The following is a 20,688-nucleotide window of genomic DNA, read 5'->3' as shown; positions in this document are numbered from 1 at the left end:
CGACAGATAACAATCCGGTGGAGATGGAGGAGCGCGAAAAGTAAGTCTCATCCTGACGTAGCTTTGATGGGGAAGGTTGCGGACTTTGCTTTGTTTCACAGGTCGCTTGACCGGCACATGCAAATAGATAAAATGAAAGACTTTGGGGAGAATAATTTGGAATATTTTGTAGTCTTTAATCCTGTGCAATAAAAACTGTGATATTTATTTTTCGATTCTATTGCCGATTTGAGTTTTGTTTTATGATCATTTGTTATCGTACTGCATGAAACCCCCGCAATTATCGGTTAAGGTAAGCAACATTTTTATCCACCACTTTTAGTGTAAGTACTTATACGTGTTTGTGGCGTGCCTTTTACTTTCGCTTTCGTTGTTACATTCTTGCACATTTTCGCTTCCTTTATTTAAAAGTTAGACGTTCAGTTTGTTTCGTTATATCACAGATTAGTATTGCACATTTAATTTTAAATTTCAAGATAGTTGTGATATTGTCTATCGGCGGAAGCGTACTTTACCAAGGCTTTTGTTAAAGTTTACGAAATCCTTGCGGAGTTCTTCTGAGAGGGACCCTTAACTTGATCATCTAGATCTGAAATTTCACTCTGAAAATTAAATACAATAAAAAGTTGCGCGAGTAGTATTTAAATATTTAGACCAGATGAACTACTACGGAGTAATTTAAACACATAAATGGGTGTGCATTTCTTAAATTTAAAGAAACGGACCAAGCGCAGGAAAACTAGTTCACAAAAACACCTCTAAGAACGCCAAGACTTCTACGGACAGCACGAAGTATTTACATATTTGGACCAGATGAACTTCTATGGAGTAGCGATGTTTAATAAATTTAGACCTGCGGACTTCTTAAATTTAAATAATCCACAAAAACACCTCTAAAAACGGCAAGAATTTTAAGGACAGCATCAATTCCTAGATCTCAAACTCTTCATGAGCTACATGTGGAATATAAGAACTTCAAGTACACCCAGAAAATATCCATAGCTTACCAGCGCAAGAGTATAAGTACCGAAACTTCAAAAACTCAATGAATGTCATGACTTGCCAAATTGTAGTTGCCCCAGCAGCTTTAGTAACTTTATGAGGCATGCTGCCACTTTAGAAAGTTGATGCCCCAAAGAAAATTTCAGTGTAAAATACAAGAACTTCAAAAACCCCCGGGTACAGGAAAGCTTGAAGAAGAACTTCATCTGCATATCCTGTAGAAATTTCGGGAATTTCAAAAGCTCCAGAAGTATAAAAGCGTCAAGAATCTGGAGATACCTTGCGCCCAAAATTCACTGTATAATTTTAAAGTTAAAAGTAGGAGTAATCCTTCGGAAATAGTGCCACAACGATTCGAGCTTCGAGCACAAGTCAAGCTCCAATTTTTTTCCAAAATTCTATAGAAATATCGTGGTGAGGTTAGAGGGCATCTTTAGGAGCTCAAGTGCCATAAAATCTGTACACCAAACTACAAAAATGGCAGGATCTATACAAATAACTCTCGTGTCCCAATTGTCCTGTCTAGCTGCTACTTAAGGTACGGTTTCGCTGGAGCAGCTACACAGGACAGTTGGGACACGCGAGCTCCAACAGGGGTGAAGGTGGAAGGGGTCGCGACAGTCGCAGATTGCAGTTTGAGACCTCGAGTTCGCATTCGTTTTTGGAGTAAAAATTACCTCGTTAAAACGATTATGGGTAGGGAATACCGGAAAATACCCTCCAGTATACTGAAGAGTGTTCTTAGAGAAAAATATAACCAGTGTACCTTTCCCTATAACCAACCCAGAATCTTCGTGTACTGGGGGCTATTCCATACCCCCCAGACCCCCCGGTGCTATATTCATCCTCAAAACGTCTTCAGCTGTTCTGATTTGGTGTTCTGAAGTTCTGGTGGTCATTTCCAGAAAATTACCGAGTGAAGACTAGCACGTCTAAACTGTTCTGGGAAAAAACGTATCACCGGGGGGTCTGGGGGGTATGGAGTGAACGAAGAGTCTAGTATAGTCTTAGAGAAAGGATATCTGTTATCCTTTACCCTACCATTAACCCAGGATCTTCGTGTACTGGGGGGTATTCCATACCCCCCAGACCCCCCGGTGCCACATTCACCCCCCCAAAATGTCCTCAGTTGTTCTGAGTTGGTGCCATATTCTTCCTCGAACCGTTCACCTCCGTTGTTCTGATTTAGTGGTCATTTCCAGAAAATTACCGAGTGAAGACTAGCACGTCTAAACTGTTCTGGGAAAAAACGTATCACCGGGGGTCTGGGGGGTATGGAATACCCCCCAGTGAACGAATAGTCTATGACAATCTTAGAGAAAGGATATCCGAGATCCTTTACCCTACCATTAACCCAGGATCTTCGTGTACTGGGGGGTATTCCATACCCCCCACACCCCCCGGTGCCACATTCACCCCCCAAAATGTCCTCAGTTGTTCTGAGTTGGTGCCATATTCTTCCTCGAACCGTTCACCTCCGTTGTTCTGATTTAGTGGTCATTTCCAGAAAATTACCGAGTGAAGACTAGCACGTCTAAACTGTTCTGGGAAAAAACGTATCACCGGGGGTCTGGGGGGTATGGAATACCCCCCAGTGAACGAATAGTCTATGACAATCTTAGAGAAAGGATATCCGATATCCTTTACCCTACCATTAGCCCAGAATCTTCGTGTACTGGGGGGTATTCCATACCCCCCAGACCCCCCGGTGCCACATTCACCCCCCAAAATGTCCTCAGTTGTTCTGAGTTGGTGCCATATTCTTCCTCGAACCGTTCACCTCCGTTGTTCTGATTTAGTGGTCATTTCCAGAAAATTACCGAGTGAAGACTAGCACGTCTAAACTGTTCTGGGAAAAAACGTATCACCGGGGGGTCTGGGGGGGTATGGAATACCCCCCAGTGAACGAAGAGTCTAGGATAGTCTTAGAGAACGGATATCCGAGATCCTTTACCCTACGATTAACCCAGGATCTTCGTGTACTGGGGGGTATTCCATACCCCCCAGACCCCCCGGTGCCACATTCACCCCCCAAAATGTCCCTCTGAGTTTGTTCTGACCTCCGTTGTTTGATTTAGTGGTCATTTCCAGAAAATTACCGAGTGAAGACTAGCACGTCTAAACTGTTCTGGGAAAAAACGTATCACCGGGGGGTCTGGGGGGGTATGGAATACCCCCCCAGTGAACGAAGAGTCTAGGATAGTCTTAGAGAACGGATATCCGAGATCCTTTACCCTACGATTAACCCAGAATCTTCGTGTACTGGGGGGTATTCCATACCCCCCAGACCCACCGGTGCTACATTCATCCTCAAAACGTCCTCAGTTGTTCTGATTTGGGGTTTGCGACCAATAGCTGAGTAGGCGCATGGTAAAGTTTGCAGTTTTAGACGCCGGCGAGTAGGTACACGTTGTGGGGGTGAAATGGTCATATTCAGAAACTTACCAAGTGAAGAGTAGCACGTCTACACGATTCTGGGAAAAAAACTATCACCGGGGGCCTGGGGGGTATGGAATACCCCCCAGTCAACGAAGAGTCTAGGATAGTCTTAGAGAAAGGATATCCAATATTACTTTCCCTAACATTAACCCAGGATCTTCGTGTACTGGGGGGTATTCCATACCCCCCAGCCCCCCCGGGGCTACATTCATCCTCAAAACGTCTTCAATTGTTCTAATTTGAGGAGACTGAGTAGGCGCATGGTAAAGTTTGCAGTTTTAGTCTCCGGCGGGTAGGTACGTACACGTTGTGGGGGTGAAATGGTCATTTTCACAAAATTACCGAGTGAAGTCTAAACTACTCTGGGAAAAAACGTATCGCCGGGTGTTTGGGGGGTATGGAATACCCCCCTGTCAACGGAGAGTTTAGGATAGTCTTAGAGAAAGGATATTCAACATCCTATTCCCTACCATTAACCCAGGATCCCCCCAGACCCCCCGGTGCTACATTCAGTATGCAGATTGAGACACCGACGAGAACGTATACTTTTTAGGGGTGAAATTGTCTTTTCCAGAATATTACCGTATGAATACTAACACGAGAAATGGTTCTTGGAAAGATTCAGCGGGTGGGTATTCCATACCCATATTGAGAATACGATATTCAGTATCCTCTTCCCTACGACTAATATTACCGGGGTTGCTCTGGGTATGGCATATCCACCTCCCCCACACCGTCGCTGTAGACACAACATTAAAGCAAAATCTACCATAGATGCAGTGGGAACAGATGCTACATAAGCCACAAGGATCACAGCAGCTACCAAAATTACAGCAACCAGAAAACCTGCAGATCTTACAGGAGCGATGTGAAAGGGCACATGTTAAGGAAGATACAAAAAATTCAGACCTTACAGAACATGTGTAATGTGCAGGTATCTTAGAAGCTGTGCTTGCAAATGTTGCAGAAGCTGAAGACGGAGCAGAAACTACTCGAGTTGCAAATCCGCTTTAACTACTAAAACATCAGCCACAGAACCTACTGAAGCTGGAGATGCTACGGAATGCTACAAAAGTTACTCTATAGTTACATATTTAAAGAAAGCGCTTGAGCAATAAAAGCTACGAGATCTACAGACGCTAAAAAAGAAGAAGTCATGGAAAATGTAGAACCTGAAGGAAAAAGATTCAAAGGTCTACTGTAACAGTACATATCTGGAAATATTTGGATGAGATGAATCTTTACGGAGATATTCATACTGCTGCTTAAGAGGCGCCATTGTTTCTTGTTATCGCAAGTTGATTGCGAGAATTTAAAAAGCTTCCTTTGCAATATGAATTTGTGACGTAACAAAAAAGTACTGTAAGCTTTTATCGCCAGTATGTAAACATGAAACCCTCAACAAAGATCTAATTCTAAATTTACTCGCATAAGACACGCAACGCTCGTGCCTTTGACATGATCTAATTCAAATTGTGGAACGAAAGAGCTTTGAGCACCGATGAAAGGCAAACAGCGCAACAAGTGAATTCTCCCTTTTATTACAATACCTAACAAGAAATTACCTGCCTTTTATTAATGAAGCGACGAACGATTTATCCTTTCCCCGTACAATCAAGTGCCGTTGTCTGAAAGGCAAACTTCCAAATTTATAAGCGCCTTACAAATGATGTAATGCAAGCGCAATTAATAAAAACTTAAGCACTCCTTAACATTAAAATGTAATAATTGAAATAAATTGCGAAAGTTTCTCGAGACACGCAAATTTCTAGAGATATAGTTTGAGGGTCCCTCTCGTCGACAACAAAGTACGTTTTCCTATTAACTTTAAAATGGCTTGAATAACGCAATTAACCTGAATTCTTAGGTTCCTTTGCACACAAAGTCCTGATGTACTTGGATTGCCTTTAGTACCTTGCGGACGAGTCACTTATTTAGGAAATTCAGGTAGAAATTTATCAAATAAAGTCCCTTTTATAAAATGCTTATGTTACACTTTGCACGTAAAATGATTACAAATTTACAATATCACCTTGAGTAGGAAGTTTGGTGCTTGGGTGGAACCCGAAACTTCGTTTCGTGCACGAGCTTCAGTTACTAAATTAGTAATGCTTCTTCTGCCTTTAGTTAACGGCTATTAATTTATGTTTGTCTAACGGGCGTTTTTGTTTGTTTGTTTTGTTTCATGTGAATCTGGCATAAAACTATTAGGCCCGACGGTTATTCTCCCGACGTAGCCGCTCGTGCGAAATGGCCGCTGAAACCCGGCGTTTTGGTACACGTGAATTCGATGCGAAACTTAAACATGTGCCAAAGCACCGAGTCGTCGCCGCCCCCGCCCTTGATTAAAACGTCAAATAATAAGTACGCAAGAGGCAAGAGCAAGGTTTATGCCAGATTGGGGAAGTTGCGGGACATTTTAGGATTCGGCGACCACGAGCTGGTTCCGAGCGGAATCTACCACAGTCCTGGAGGAGGTAACCGCTTTAAACTATTAACCACTGCACTATTTCCCCCTTGCGAAATTGTAAAGCGCGCACTTCTTCAGCATTGAATTTGCCAAACAAAAAACTAGGGGACTGAAAACGTGCTCAAAATGAAAAGATACGACCCAGCTAAGTTGAAGTGGTTGTAAATTGCGAGAGGATCATTTCCGTTCATGGCGCGTAATACCTACCTATTTTGCAGTTGCAGTAATACGTTATTTTCTACGACGGGGCACTTACAACGGTGCATTCATTCTGTTTACGTAACTCCACCTTATTCAACGTCTAATTACGTGAACCTTGAAGTGGCGTTTCTACAAATATCAACGCTCGCTCGGCGAATTCATCACGATTGATAAGGGCCACTTTAGTCATGCTCATATCACAGGAAATTATAGAGGCGCAGCGCATTGTCTTTGTAACTTTTCTGAAACCTTCTCCGCAAGATTTCCACTTCTTTATTGCTTTTGGTACAAACAAATTTAGGCAATGAAACAATTTCCTTGCTCTTCTTGAAATGATTTTTTTTACAAAGGACGTATTAACACCTCACTAGTTTCAGTTCGAATTATAGCTTCCGTCTAATGCAATTTCTTCCATCAGAAAAACCCTTAGGTCCCTTCCAAAAATGCCGCTTGTTTAAAACATGCAAGGTAGACCTTCCCATTGAGAGAGGGGGGGGGGAGGGGGCAAGGGGCTGTTCGAAGTTAAATCCTGAGACTGTTACTTTTCTGCGCGCCGAATACAGTTAATTGGTTTCCGTTTTCCTGTCAGACTAACACAGTCTTGCAGTTGAAGGCTAGTGCTCCTAACCCTCTATTTTTCAACAATTTACTACCACTACTACTCCGAGAAAAATTCTGCAATTGATTTTCGTCCGAAGAACTCCTGTTCCCCTGGCCTGACGCTCATGGTTGACCTATACTTGCCAATTATACGATCATTCGGGTGTTTTTGGTGTAAATATAATGTAAGAAGCGCTCATTCGTTTTCTAGTAAAGGAATGTTCATTTCTGTCCTCCTGATCTTTCGTTTTTTGGAAGGGGTTGCTAATAGAAGAACTTAAATCACAGCTTCAGTTTAAGTACTGCGTTCCTAGTCCTTTTTATGTAAGGTATGTAACCAGGATATTGTTAATCTCATACTGATCGAAGTTAGATCTTAAGACTGTTACTTTTCTGCGCGCCGAATACAATTAATTGGTCTCTGTTTTCCTGTCAGACTAACACGGTTTTGCATCTGAAGGCTAGTGCTCTTAACCCTTTATTTTTCAACAATCCAGTAATACACAGTTAAAGTTCTGTTCTCCGGAAAACATTAATTAGTATCCACTTCTATTTTCTTGTCAACTATCTTTCCCCTTTAGTTTTGTGGTCTTAGTCCTAACTACTCATTTCACACCATTTTCCAGTTTTAGCCAGAGGGTTTCACCCTTCTGTGTTTAGATGCAATTGATTTTCATCCGAAGACCTTCTGTTCTCCTGTCCTGACGCTCGTGACTGACCTATACTTGCCAATTATACCATCATTCGGACGTTTTTGGTGTAAATATAATGTAAGAAGCGCACATTCGTTTTCTACTAATGGAATGTTCATTTCTGTGCTCCTGATCTTGTGTTTTTTGGAAGGGGTTGCTAATAGAAGAACATAAATCACAGCTTCAATTTAAGTGCTGCGTTCCTATTCCTTTTTATGAAAGGTATGTAACCAGGATATTGTTAATCTCATACTGTTCGAAGTTAGATCCTGATACTGTCACTTTTCTGCGCGCCGAATACAATTAATTGGTCTCTGCTTTCCTGTCATACTAACACGGTTTTGCATCTGATGGCTAATGCTATTAACCCTTTATTTTTCAACAATCCAGTAATACACAGTTAAAGTTCTGTTCTCCTGGAAAAATTAATTATCATCCACTTCTATTTTCTTGTCAACCATATTTCCCCTTTACTTTTGCGGTCCTAGGAAACTACTAATTTCACACTATTTTCCAGTTTTAGCCAGAGGGTTTCACCCGTCTGTGTTTTAAATGCAATTGTTTTTCAGCCGAAGACCTTCTGTTCTCCTGTCCTGACGCTCATGGCTGACCTATACTTGCCAATCATACCATCATTCGGGCTTATTTGGTGTAAATATAATGTAAGAAGCGCACATTCGTTTTCTACTAAAGGAATGTTCATTTCTGTGCTCCTGATCTTTTGTCTTTTGGATGGGGCTGCGAATAGAAGAACATAAATTCCTTTCCTCTTTTAGTTTTATATAACAAACCCTATACCTTTCTCCTGTCAACAGCTGTACCATCTTGAAATTTTCCAATTCACTTATCTCCTCCTACCCTTTTTAAGGTTTTGCTGTCAAAGGACTGTAAATCGTTTCCAGTTAACCTAAGAGGTTCGTACCCTTCTCTGCTTCCCATGCAATGAACTGCTATGCGAAGAGTTTCTGTTTCCCTGTCAGGCCCCCAAGCAGCTAAAATCTGTTACTGTCGTGCGTTCATTTTTTATTAAGGGGTAGTTTACGTCTGTGCTCCTGGTCGGTTTTTGGAACGAGTTGTTGCTAGAAAAATACGAATAGCCCTCTTCCTTGAATTTAGTTCACCAATTCCTATGGAGAGCTTACTTTAAAGTGCGTTTTCCATTTTATTTCTGTGCTCCTAACATGTTTATGACCTTTTTACCAGGAGATCATAAATTCTCCACTATTTCCGGTTAACCCCAGAGGATCTCAGATTGTTGTGCTTCGGATGCAATTAATTGCCATCCGAAGATTTTCTGTTTCCCTGTCAAACCCCTAGCAAGAAATTCATAAACGAAAATTGTTACCGTCGAGTGCTGCTAGAAAAATATGAATACCCTCTCTTTTCAATCTAACCTAACAATTCCTATACTTTTGCGTTATTACCAGTGCCGCATTTGCGTTTTATTGGGAGAGCAAACTCTCAATTGCACCTTCCTACTTCTGTGCTCCTAAGATTTTCATGGCTTTGTTGCCAGGAGACCGTTAATTCTACAATATTTTCTGTAAACTCCAGAGCGTCTTAGTTTTCCGTACTTTGAATGCAATTAGTTGCCTTCCGAAGAACTTATGTTTCCCTGTCAAGCCCATACCAGAGAATTAATAAACGAAAATTGTTACCGCCGTGCATTGTAAGGCAGTTCCGAGTGTAAAGGTAATGTGGGAAAGGTAGATGCATTTTTTAACTAAAAGTTGTGCTCCTGATCCTTTTTTAATAACCGTTTTACTAAGAGAATATGAATGTTTCTCTGCATTTAAGCTTTATGAAGGATTGTGTCCATAACTTTATTTGGTTCCTCCGTTTAGTACCAACAGAATACTAACTCCACGATGTTCACCATTAAATCCTTCTGCGTTCCAAGTGTAATTAAATATTATCTGAAGAACGTCTGTTTCCCTGTCACAGCACTTACAGCTGTTATGTTCTCTTCTGTGCGCCTGCTCCCTTCTGAAGTTGTTAACAGCTGACCAATTTTTGAACACCTGGGCGTCTTTCTTATAGGGGGTGGTCCAATTTTTTCCGGGAGACGACGAATTCTGTGTTTAGTATCTGTTGGGAACACATGAAGTACGTAAAAATTTTAACCCCTCCACTGTGACACAATTGTTTCTTGGATGTGGCTATACGAAGAGGATACGTTCACCAGAGGTGAAGGGCGCAATTAACTATTTTGTTTAGTATGAGTAGGCTCGTATCTTCTTCACCTAAACTTAAAACGTTAGGTTACAGTCAGTCGTATAACGCCAACTTTAACAATGACTGATAAAACGGAAGCGACTGGGAAATTAGTGCAGTGGCACCATTTGCGTTTACTCATTTTTACTTTTGCATGCGTTTTATTTAGTAGTGACGTTTAAGAGGTTTAATAATCCGCCATCGCGCCCGGAAATCCAGCCGACCGTAGCCTCGAGGAAACGAAAACGGCCAGGTTACGGTACGTAGGCTTTTTCAATCAGTTTTGCTGTTTGCCGATAGCTTTAGTAACGCTCGCTGTACCTTTAACTTCTCAAAATAATCCGTAATTTGTGATTTCAGTGCCAAACCAATCTATTATAGCAGATAGGGACAGATTGGGGGGACACGACGGCTTAACGGAGCCCCTTACTCCCGAAAAGGGTTTCTACGAGAATCTTCCCTTTCATGGTATCCAAACCCCTCCGAATAAAGTAAGTGGTGGTTTTCTCGTGAGCGATTGCCGATTTTGCTTTGTTTGTTTTATTTTGCATGTTTTGCAGCCTATTTCGATTATAACGCCGTTTATGAAGGGCAACGCCGGAAACGTCCCCAATTCCTTCAGCCCACCCCTAAAAATCCAACAGTATCGTCCTGTGCACAGTGCTAAGCCGAACTCGCGCGTAATTCGTCCCGTCCAAAGGCACCAGTCGTTTCACGGATTTGGTACCGAGAGCCCCCTACCGAAGCCAGGTGAACTACCACCCTCCGTGCCCTACAGATTCCCACACGCGTCATCTGGGAACTGTAACTATGGAAGTTTCGCCGATTTGTCGTACCAGAAGCATCGCGTCATTGGCAGACGCGAGCAGCTCAAAGTAACGAGTGAAAATTCGGTCAATACCATAAAATCAACACAACCCCCCAGCGCGAACGAAAAACGCTTCGGGTCGTTGGAACTGAAAAAGCACAAATGCTACTCGCCCACCTTTTATTCCATGAGGTGTAAAAAGCACTCAAAGGGACGCTCTTTAATTTACGCCGTACCGAAAAAAGTAGACGCCGCGTCAGCCGATATCAAAGACGGCATACAAATAATGGGGCAAAATACCGGACTGACAGAAACACCGAAACCTGCCCCGCGTTGCAAGCGACATCGAAAAAATTCGTGCCACGTATACGAAAACGTATCCTCCTTAAAGGGGGATCCCGAAAACTTGGATAGCTCAAATAACAGCTCCGAGAACGGGGTCGAGATATCTGTCACCGAGGCTTTAGTGCACACCGACGATAGTGCAAATCCCATCCCCATCCCTCAAATGCCCCTCATCGACAAGTGGACGCCCGCAACTAACCAGGTGTGTTTTTGTTGTTTTTTTTTTCTTTCTGCTCTCCCAATTACACGGACCCTGTTGTAAGATGTAAATCGTTACCTGGCAATATGTTCGAGACAGCTTTCCAAATTGAAAAATTTTTATCAAGCTGCGAGGGAAAATAAAGTTCAATACAAGGCAATAAATTTCATATTGAGACAAAATAAATTTGTACGGGAGGGCGATTACGTTCTATTGAGCGATAGATGCCAGAACGCCCCCGGAAATATTTCATTGCCGTGCTCTACAAATTTCTTGCATGACGATATTTATCTTTATCTTTGAATTGTAATTTCTCTCTACCGAACCTTCTAGAACAAAAGCGCCTCTAACAGAAACCTAGTTAATTTCTATGCAAAGAAATGGAAGTTTAACTGGGGCGAGAGTAGCACTACTTTAGAAAGTTCTAGAAGATCCCTGAGCGGTCTTAAAAGCTTTTTGGATCTTAGTGACATGTCTTGATACCTGAATCATGATGAAAAACAATATTTATACACCTTTTTCAGTATGAAAACATCAAAACGCCTTGTCTGGACGACCTAAAAGTCCATTTCCTAAGCGTACTAATTTTGGTAGATTGAAAATAGCATCCTGTCTTTCCGATAAAACGATTTACAGACTTACGGGCGCATGCTTGATATGTACTAACCACTAATTCGTGCTAATCCATTTGCAGAACGCTTTTTATACATTAACAACGCCCCATTATAAGCACGTAGCCAGTCCCCAAATATCTCAGCAACAGTACGCGGCCACGATTCCGCATCAAAAACACATGAAGCTCCTGCCGAGATCGCTATTTCAAGACCAGCAGATTTCGAAGAGCAAATCGTTCTCCACCCGAACCAAGCAGAAGAAGCACTTCCAGATCCCGCTGCAGAAGTGCCACAGTTTTAAGTTCCAAACGGCCGAAAGCTACTTTCAGCCGATCAAGAACGTTCACGAGGAGAACCTGATGCGAAACGGCTACGTGTCCGATTTCGGTCCCGGCTATAACGACCGGGAGCACGGTCGCTCGCACAAGCGGGACAAGTACAAAAATAAGGGTCCGCTCGTGCTGAGAAGACCGAGCGAGTACCAGGAGAACTCGTCGAGCGAGCTGCACAAGATGGTACAGCTGCAGTACCCTCAGCCGCTCTACACGAAAAACAAATCAAACACGAACCGACCAAATGGTATTGTATACGCCGATTTAGATATGCCTAAAAGTAGTAATAGTAGTAGTAAGAAAGGGGCGCAGGTGAGCAGCCCGCACTCGCAATTACCAAAAACCAAACCAAAGACTGAATACGCGACTCTCAACTTTAACGAAGTCGGAAAGGAGATCGACGTTTAACAGTAGCGCCCTCTGCACTTGTGTCAGGTTTGTCGCTAGACTAACGACCGCTTCCCGCTGAGGGCGAAATTTCTTACTCCAAAACTCGCGAGAAGTTAATTACAAAGTTGTCACTAATCAAATTGTTGCGTGCCGCCGTTTTTCCCGAATAAAAGGCCGCCGCGGTCCCGAGGGCGTCGTAAAGTTTTCGTTGGGGGTAATTGCGTAATAACGGTCACTTGAATTATTAATATTAGGGCATTAAAACTGACCTCGTTTATTCATAGGGTTGGACATCATCCCGCTTTATTACAGTTGGGTAAGCGTCGTTACTTTAAATTAGCGCGACTTCTTACTCCAATTCTAAATGATTCAGGCGTTTCGTTTGTAATTAAGCGAAAACTGAAGCGAAAAAGCACCCCTGTTTATTGGTCCCGAAGTGGCAGATAATCGTGTTGGTTGAAACGAGGCTTTACTTACTTGAAGCACAGCCCCGAACCCGACAATGAATTTACATTCGAATGAAGGGGAATCTTCCTTTAGCCACGAAGCGTCGGGTATCCAGGTCCGTGGTACCCTTTCTGCGCCCCGCCTTTCCCGTTCTTCATCTAAACCTAATAAAAAAACGGCGATCCTTGCGAAATCATATTTGGATAACAAAATACTGATTCGCTGACATTATTTTCCGCCCGATAGGATTGTTCAAAAAAGCTCATGAGTTTCGAGTTGTTTTATTCGCTTGCGAGTTCCGAGCACTCCTAAAAGTGCTCGAGCGGCTGATCGCGAGCGCTCGGGAAAAGTGCTCGTGAGTGGAAAAAGCGCTCGGGTGCGCAAAAAAACCGCTCGGGAGCGGAAAAAACGCTCGCGAGCGAAAAAAAACCGCTCGGGAGTGGAAACGGAAAAAGCACTCGCGAGCAAAAATGTAGTCACTGAGCCTGTATGCCCTTTAAAATATAATTTGATTCTACAATTTGTTGTAAATGTAATTTGACACCCCATAAAATGAAATACGACAACTAAAGCTTTTCATCTGAACCTTATCGTCACCTGCTTTCTAAGGTATGAGGCCATTGCCTTTATATGACCTTGATATTGTAATTTGATACCACAATAAATGGGTTCATTGTCCTTGGATGACTTCAAACACTTAATTCGACACCACAAAAATGCAGTCATTGACCTTGAATTTGTAATTTTGCAATTTGACAACACAAAAATGGGGTCACTGACCATGAGAGCATTGAAAATGTATTTTGACACCACAATTGAGGTCATTGATCTTCGATGATCTCGAACATTGTAATTTTACACCGAAAAAATGGTAGTAATGACTTTGTATGCCCTTAGGTACCATATTCTCGTGGAAATCAAAACTTTTTTTGATTCAGTTTTCAAACATTTTCGACTTAGATCATTTGAATTTTCAAAATTGTTCGATTCGTTACTTCCTAGTTCAGTAACCGTTAGGTACGAAATTTCGTCGTGATGAGATGGGGAGTGTTTGATTATCCTCCTTTATATAATTTTTTTTTTAATTTTGAAAACTAATTTCGGATTCGTTAGCTTCAAGTTTAACGACCGCTGGTTGCCAACGTTTTCTCACGATTAGATTTTGTCTTTGGTCTTTGGACTTTTTTAAAATGTGGTCCCCAATTTTGAAAGAATTTGACCCCCTTTGCCCCCGTTGCGATTTTCAGTATTTCTGCGCGAAACCATACGATAATGTGACCGATGTGGAGTAAGAAATTGAACCCTTCTTTAGAACAGTGTTGCTCAAATCTACAATTATCAATAATCATTCTGTTTTAGACGAATGGAACGACAACGAGCAGTGACACGTATATTTATTAAAAAAAGGTAATACCCCCGAGTTTCTTGTGTTGCATAATTGTACATTAGAGCATCATGCATTGACGACATTAACAACCCTCCCTTGAAACCTAATCAATTTCCTGTCATGTAAAGGTAAAAGGAGTCTAAAGTGAACGCGCGGCAATCTCGACTTATAAAACAAAAACATCTTTTTTAACTTCCGCTGATGGGTTCGTTTACGCCCCATTTACCTAACGTTATAGTTTATCGCGCGCTTCTTTTTTGAAAATGTAAGTTTCCTTTACTCTTGTGTTGCAGCCCTTCAAGCCGGAATTCAGCGATCTGGTTTACGCTGACGTCGATTATCGTTCCTACGGACCTATAAATTACAAGGCAGCATCATTGAATGCCCTCGCATCCAAAAACAAAAATAAAAATAAGCACTACGATGACATTTTATAAAATATTTTGGTACAGCTGCTAATTCCTTTGTAAATTTTTCTACACTATTTCGATGTAAGTATAAAAGAACGCCCTCTCCCAAAACCGATGTGCATTTTGTGTCGTATTAATTTAAGCATTTTTGAAATACTCAAACTGCCATTGTTACATTTTAATTGTTAAGGTAATTGTAATTTGTAATTAAATCTGTGAATGCTTCAAGCCAAATATGTTGCGAACACTTTGTATATTTTGTAACTAACACTTTTCGGGTGCATAAACAATATTTGGCGCTCAACGAAAAAAAACGTGAACATATTTTTGAAAATTTACGATATTTTTTATGCTCCTCGAAGATCGATATTATTAAGATATAATGGTGTGCCAAAGTTCGACCTTTAAAACTTATTGTGAACTGTGACGTCCAAACAAAAAATTTATTTATTAAAAGAGACCTTTTCGATTTTGGTGTGGTGCTGCAACTAACAAAAAAAACTGTTTTGAACTTTTTATCAAAATAAACACTTAATTATTATTAGGAGATTTGTATAGTTATTACCTTGGAGTATACCCAGTGTTATATCAGATGTAGAGATAAAAAAATTAATAAATTGTTACATTCTTCAACAATGTGAATTTATACAATTTCATTCGAATAAAGTAAACTGCAAAATACAGTTATTCGTTTTTGAACAATCTTCTGTGAAGACTGTTAGTGTTGAGGTTGCTAGTTGAGGATGTACACCGTCACTTGTACAAATTGAAAGGCTAGAAACCTCGCAGTAGAAGACCTATGTTCGTTCTGGACCAGCAAGTGACGTCACACCAATCAGAGACGAACTCGTGACGTCACAGCCAGTGAGCGGTGTGGACCGCCATTTTGTTGGGCGCCATCTTGGATCTGTTGCCATTTTATTAGTCTTTAATTCCGCCATTTTGTTGGGCGCCATCTTGAATCGGTCGCCACTTTATTAGTCACTAAATTAGCCATCTTAGATCGGTTGCCATTTTATTAGTCACTAAATCCGTCATCTTGGATCGGTCGCCATTTTATTAGTCTCTAAGTGAGCCATTTGGTTGGACGCCATCTTGGATCGGTCGCCATTTTTTTAATCACTAAATCAGTCATTTATTTGGACCGTCTGTCTGTCTGCTTCTCTCGCTTCATCCGCCATCTTGGATGTTGTTTTGGACCTGCGTCATCGGTCATGTGATTGCTATAGAAAAAATATTTCCCATACTGACTGAGTTGTCAGCATAAATTTGTAATAAAAATTGAGCTCAGTTGATATAAAATAAATTTGCTTGCTTGAAATTAGTTTCCGGCTTTGTCAGCATAAATATGTAATAAAAATCGAGTGCAGTTGACAAATAGCACGATCAGTATTTCGGAACGAATTAGTCTCGACTATTTTCAGTGTAATCGGTACAATATATCAACAATTCTGACAATATTAACCTATACGGCACGTCCATGCAATTCGAAGTACTACAAAATTGAACTTGGGTATTACTCTACGCTATTACCAAGGCTTACATGATGATTTTACGTTTCGTAACCTTCAATACTGAGTAAGTGAGTTCCCTAGGGCTGCATTTGTGAATATAAAAACAAGTCTCGTGTATGTGCTAATAAAAAAGCGAAGGGTTGCCGAATAAGCGAACGATATGCACTTATATTCTCAAATATCCCATTTAAATTAATAACAAAGCGGAAACTCGAGGCACTCGCTCACTTTTCACGATTCCTAAGATAAAGTCAATAAAAATGCGGCATAACATCGTAATCTAATAATCACGCAGCTAAAACCCTTCAACCCTTTCCCTAATGGCGGAGTAATTAAATAAGGGATTTATCAATGTGTACTCATTCTGTTTGTACAGTACTTTATTTATCCAATTAAAAATTGATTCAATTAATCGCCTCTTCAGCGCGAAAGGGATCTACGTTGAATTCACGTACAAAATATTCTTTTGCGTACGCTACCCGTTGATGGGCGGTCCTTTAGATTTTGGTACGCGTCGTAAAACAATCTCAGTAGATACAAAACGAATTGCTTCCCTTGTCATTGTTAATAATTTTATGCTCATTTTTTGGCACCAAATGAAATAGTGACTAACTTGTAAGGCTCTTCTATGCTTTTGTGTGGCGAAGAAAGGCGTCTTTCCAGAATCTCTTGGGACGCTTTCTACAGCGCCTTCTAAAAGCAGGTCTCGCCTATCGAACGGATTTAGAGGACTAGAATGCTCTGGAAGCCACATACATGAAACAATATCAAGAATCCTAAATAGAGAGAGGTTCTGGGAAGCATTTCCATACGGATTTTCAGGTTCCTATTAAACACTAATCAGAAAGTTTTAGTACCTTTCCAAGCCTCTATAGAATCTCCATGTTTTGGAAGGCAGACGAATCTTCTGGAATGAAATACTAAGACTTTTAAAGGCTTTTAAACGCTTAAAGACTATTAAAGGTTCTACAAGCCCTTTTGCAAACTTTTAGTCTCTGTACATTTTCAAAGATTAGTAAATGCCTTTAAATGCTAGATTCTTAGGGGATTTTAAAAGTGGTTGAACATGCTTTGGTCTTTTAAAGGGCCATTAGTGATCAGTGGTCGTATCTAATGGATTTTAACAGCTGCTTAAAGATCCATTAAGATCACTGGAAGCATATTGTGCGGCCTTTAAAGTTTCTTAAAGACCGAAAGGAGTTCACAAGACCTCTAATGGGCACATAAAGCTTCTCGAGATATTACGGTTTGAAATACCTTCCTTTTTTACCAAAAATCGACTGCAATTTTGACAGCGCCAATCGATAGCGCTGGTCGAGACCTTTCCAACGAGGGGTCGGAAGGCAAATCTCCAACGCACCGTTCTCGAGATATTACGGTTTGAAATTTCGACCATAAATTCTGACAAACCGTAATATCTCGAGAACGGTGCGTCGTAGATATGCCTTCCGACCCCTCGTTGGAAAGGTCTCGACCAGCGCTATCGATTGGCGCTGTCAAAATTGCAGTCGATTTTTGGTAAAAAAGGAAGGTAAAAAAGGAAGGTCACTGCCCTTTTTTTTGGCCCGAAAAAAAATTGAATTTTTTGGCGAAATTCTGCCCGCGCCAATCGATAGCGCTGGTCGAGACCTTTCCAACGAGGGGTCGGAAGGCACATCTCCAACGCACCGTTCTCGAGATATTACGGTTTGAAATTTCGACCATAAATTCTGACATACCGTAATATCTCGAGAACGGTGCGTCGTAGATATGCCTTCCGACCCCTCGTTGGAAAGGTCTCGACCAGCGCTATCGATTGGCGTTGTCAAAATTGCAGTCGATTTTTGGTAAAAAAGGAAGGTATAACACTGCCCTTTTTTTTGGCCCGAAAAAAAAATTGAATTTTTTGGCGAAATTCTGACCGCGCCAATGGATAGCGCTGGTCGAGACCTTTCCAACGAGGGGTCGGAAGGCACATCTCCAACGCACCGTTCTCGAGATATTACGGTTTGAAATTTCGACCATAAATTCTGACAAACCGTAATAGAGAACGGTGCGTCGTAGATATGCCTTCCGACCCCTCGTTGGAAAGGTCTCGACCAGCGCTATCGATTGGCGCTGTCAAAATTGCAGTCGATTTTTGGTAAAAAAGGAAGGAATAACACTGCCCTTTTTTTTGGCCCGAAAAAAAAATTGAATTTTTTGGCGAAATTCTGACCGCGCCAATGGATAGCGCTGGTCGAGACCTTTCCAACGAGGAGTCGAAAATCACATCTACGACGCACCGTTCTCGAGATATTTCGACCATAAATTCTGGCAAACCGTAATATCTCGAGAACGGTGCGTCGTAGATATGCCTTCCGACCCCTCGTTGGAAAGGTCTCGACCATCGCTATCGATTGGCGCTCTCAAAATTGCAGTCGATTTTTGGTAAAAAAGGAAGGTCACTGCCCTTTTTTTTTGGCCCGAAAAAAAAATTGAATTTTTTGGCGAAATTCTGACCGCGCCAATCGATAGCGCTGGTCGAGACCTTTCCAACGAGGGGTCGGAAGGCACATCTCCAACGCACCGTTCTCGAGATATTACGGTTTGAAATTTCGACCATAAATTCTGACAAACCGTAATATCTCGAGAACGGTGCGTCGTAGATATGCCTTCCGACCCCTCGTTGGAAAGGTCTCGACCAGCGCTATCGATTGGCGCTGTCAAAATTGCAGTCAATTTTTGGTAAAAAAGGAAGGTATAACACTGCCCTTTTTTTTTGGCCCGAAAAAAAATTGAATTTTTTGGCGAAATTCTGACCGCGCCAATGTATAGCGCTGGTCGAGACCTTTCCAACGAGGAGTCGAAATTCACATCTACGACGCACCGTTCTCGAGATATTACGGTTTGAATTTCGGACCATAAATTCTGACAAACCGTAATATCTCGAGAACGGTGCAGCGTAGATATGCCTTCCGACCCCTCGTTGCGAAAGGTCTCGACCAGCGCTAATCGATTGGCGCTCTCAAAATTGCAGCATCGATTTTTGGTAAAAAAGGAAGGTCATGCCCTTTTTTTTTGGCCCCGAAAAAAAAATTGAATTTTTTGGCGAAATTCTGACCGCGCCAATCGATAGCGCTGGTCGAGACCTTTCCAACGAGGAGTCGAAATTCACATCTACGACGCACCGTTCTCGAGATATTACGGTTTGAAATTTCGACCATAAATTCTGACAAACCGTAATATCTCGAGAACGGTGCGTCGTAGATATGCCTTCCGACCCCTCGTTGGAAAGGTCTCGACCAGCGCTATCGATTGGCGCTGTCAAAATTGCAGTCAATTTTTGGTAAAAAAGGAAGGTATAACACTGCCCTTTTTTTTTGGCCCGAAAAAAAATTGAATTTTTTGGCGAAATTCTGACCGCGCCAATGTATAGCGCTGGTCGAGACCTTTCCAACGAGGAGTCGAAATTCACATCTACGACGCACCGTTCTCGAGATATTACGGTTTGAAATTTCGACCATAAATTCTGACAAACCGTAATATCTCGAAAACGGTGCGTCGTAGATATGCCTTCCGACCCCTCGTTGGAAAGGTCTCGACCAGCGCTATCGATTGGCGCTCTCAAAATTGCAGTCGATTTTTGGTAAAAAAGGAAGGTCACTGCCCTTTTTTTTTGGCCCGAAAAAAAAATTGAATTTTTTGGCGAAATTCTGACCGCGCCAATGATAGCGCTGGTCGAGACCTTTCCAACGAGGGGTCGGAAGGCACATCTACGACGCACCGTTCTCGAGATATTACGGTTTGAAATTTACGGTAAATTCTGACAAACCGTAATATCTCGAGAACGGTGCGTCGTAGATATGCCTTCCGACCCCTCGTTGGAAAGGTCTCGACCAGCGCTATCGATTGGCGCTGTCAAAATTGCAGTCGATTTTTGGTAAAAAAGGAAGGTATAACACTGCCCTTTTTTTTTGGCCCGAAAAAAAATTGAATTTTTTGGCGAAATTCTGACCGCGCCAATGGATAGCGCTGGTCGAGACCTTTCCAACGAGGAGTCGAAATTCACATCTACGACGCACCGTTCTCGAGATATTACGGTTTGAAATTTCGACCATAAATTCTGACAAACCGTAATATCTCGAGAACGGTGCGTCGTAGATATGCCTTCCGACCCCTCGTTGGAAAGGTCTCGACCAGTGCTATCGATTGGCGCTGTCAAAATTTCAGTCCATTTTTTGTAAAAAAAGGAAGGTATAACACTGCCTTTTTTTTGGCCCGAAAAGAAAATTGTCTCAGATCGACCGGAAAAAAATATTTTCTTATATAATGTTGCCTGTAGAATCCATAATTTCAAACAGTTCCAAGATCGGGCTACTAGATCAAAAGTTACAGCCCTTTGAATTTTTTTCTAGTCTGTAACTTTTGATTGAGAAGTCTGATCGAAAAAGTACAAATTGATTTGGATTCTACGCACCCAAATTAATAAGAAAAAGTGTTTTCCCGAGAAGTTTTGATGCAGTCGAGTTTTGGTAAAAAAGGAAGGGTAATCCACTGCCTTTTTTTGAGCCCCGAAGACAAAATTGTCTCAGATCGACCCGGAAAAAAATTTTCTTATAGAATGTGGCCTTTAGAATCCATAATTTCAAACAGTTCCAAGATT

At 41.7% G+C, this 20,688-nt stretch overlaps 1 protein-coding gene across 1 annotated transcript in view; it reads left to right on the top strand.

The window, feature by feature from the left end:
• Positions 1-14,540, top strand: part of LOC116179986 — a 66,598-nt gene extending 52,058 nt beyond the window's left edge. Inside the window, exons 18-24 of the mRNA XM_031499809.1 lie at positions 7-40; positions 5,653-5,918; positions 9,788-9,877; positions 9,979-10,109; positions 10,179-10,973; positions 11,665-12,351; positions 14,434-14,540. Coding sequence (XP_031355669.1) covers positions 7-40; positions 5,653-5,918; positions 9,788-9,877; positions 9,979-10,109; positions 10,179-10,973; positions 11,665-12,324 — 1,976 coding nt within the window. The 3' untranslated portion in view covers positions 12,325-12,351; positions 14,434-14,540. The remainder of the gene's footprint in view (positions 1-6; positions 41-5,652; positions 5,919-9,787; positions 9,878-9,978; positions 10,110-10,178; positions 10,974-11,664; positions 12,352-14,433) is intronic.
• Positions 14,541-20,688: the final 6,148 nt, after the last annotated feature.

Source organism: Photinus pyralis, unplaced genomic scaffold, assembly GCF_008802855.1.
Source record: "Photinus pyralis isolate 1611_PpyrPB1 unplaced genomic scaffold, Ppyr1.3 Ppyr1.4_LG9, whole genome shotgun sequence".
In the NCBI taxonomy this organism is placed as follows: domain Eukaryota; kingdom Metazoa; phylum Arthropoda; class Insecta; order Coleoptera; family Lampyridae; genus Photinus; species Photinus pyralis.
This window is presented reverse-complemented; position numbering and strand designations above follow the sequence as displayed.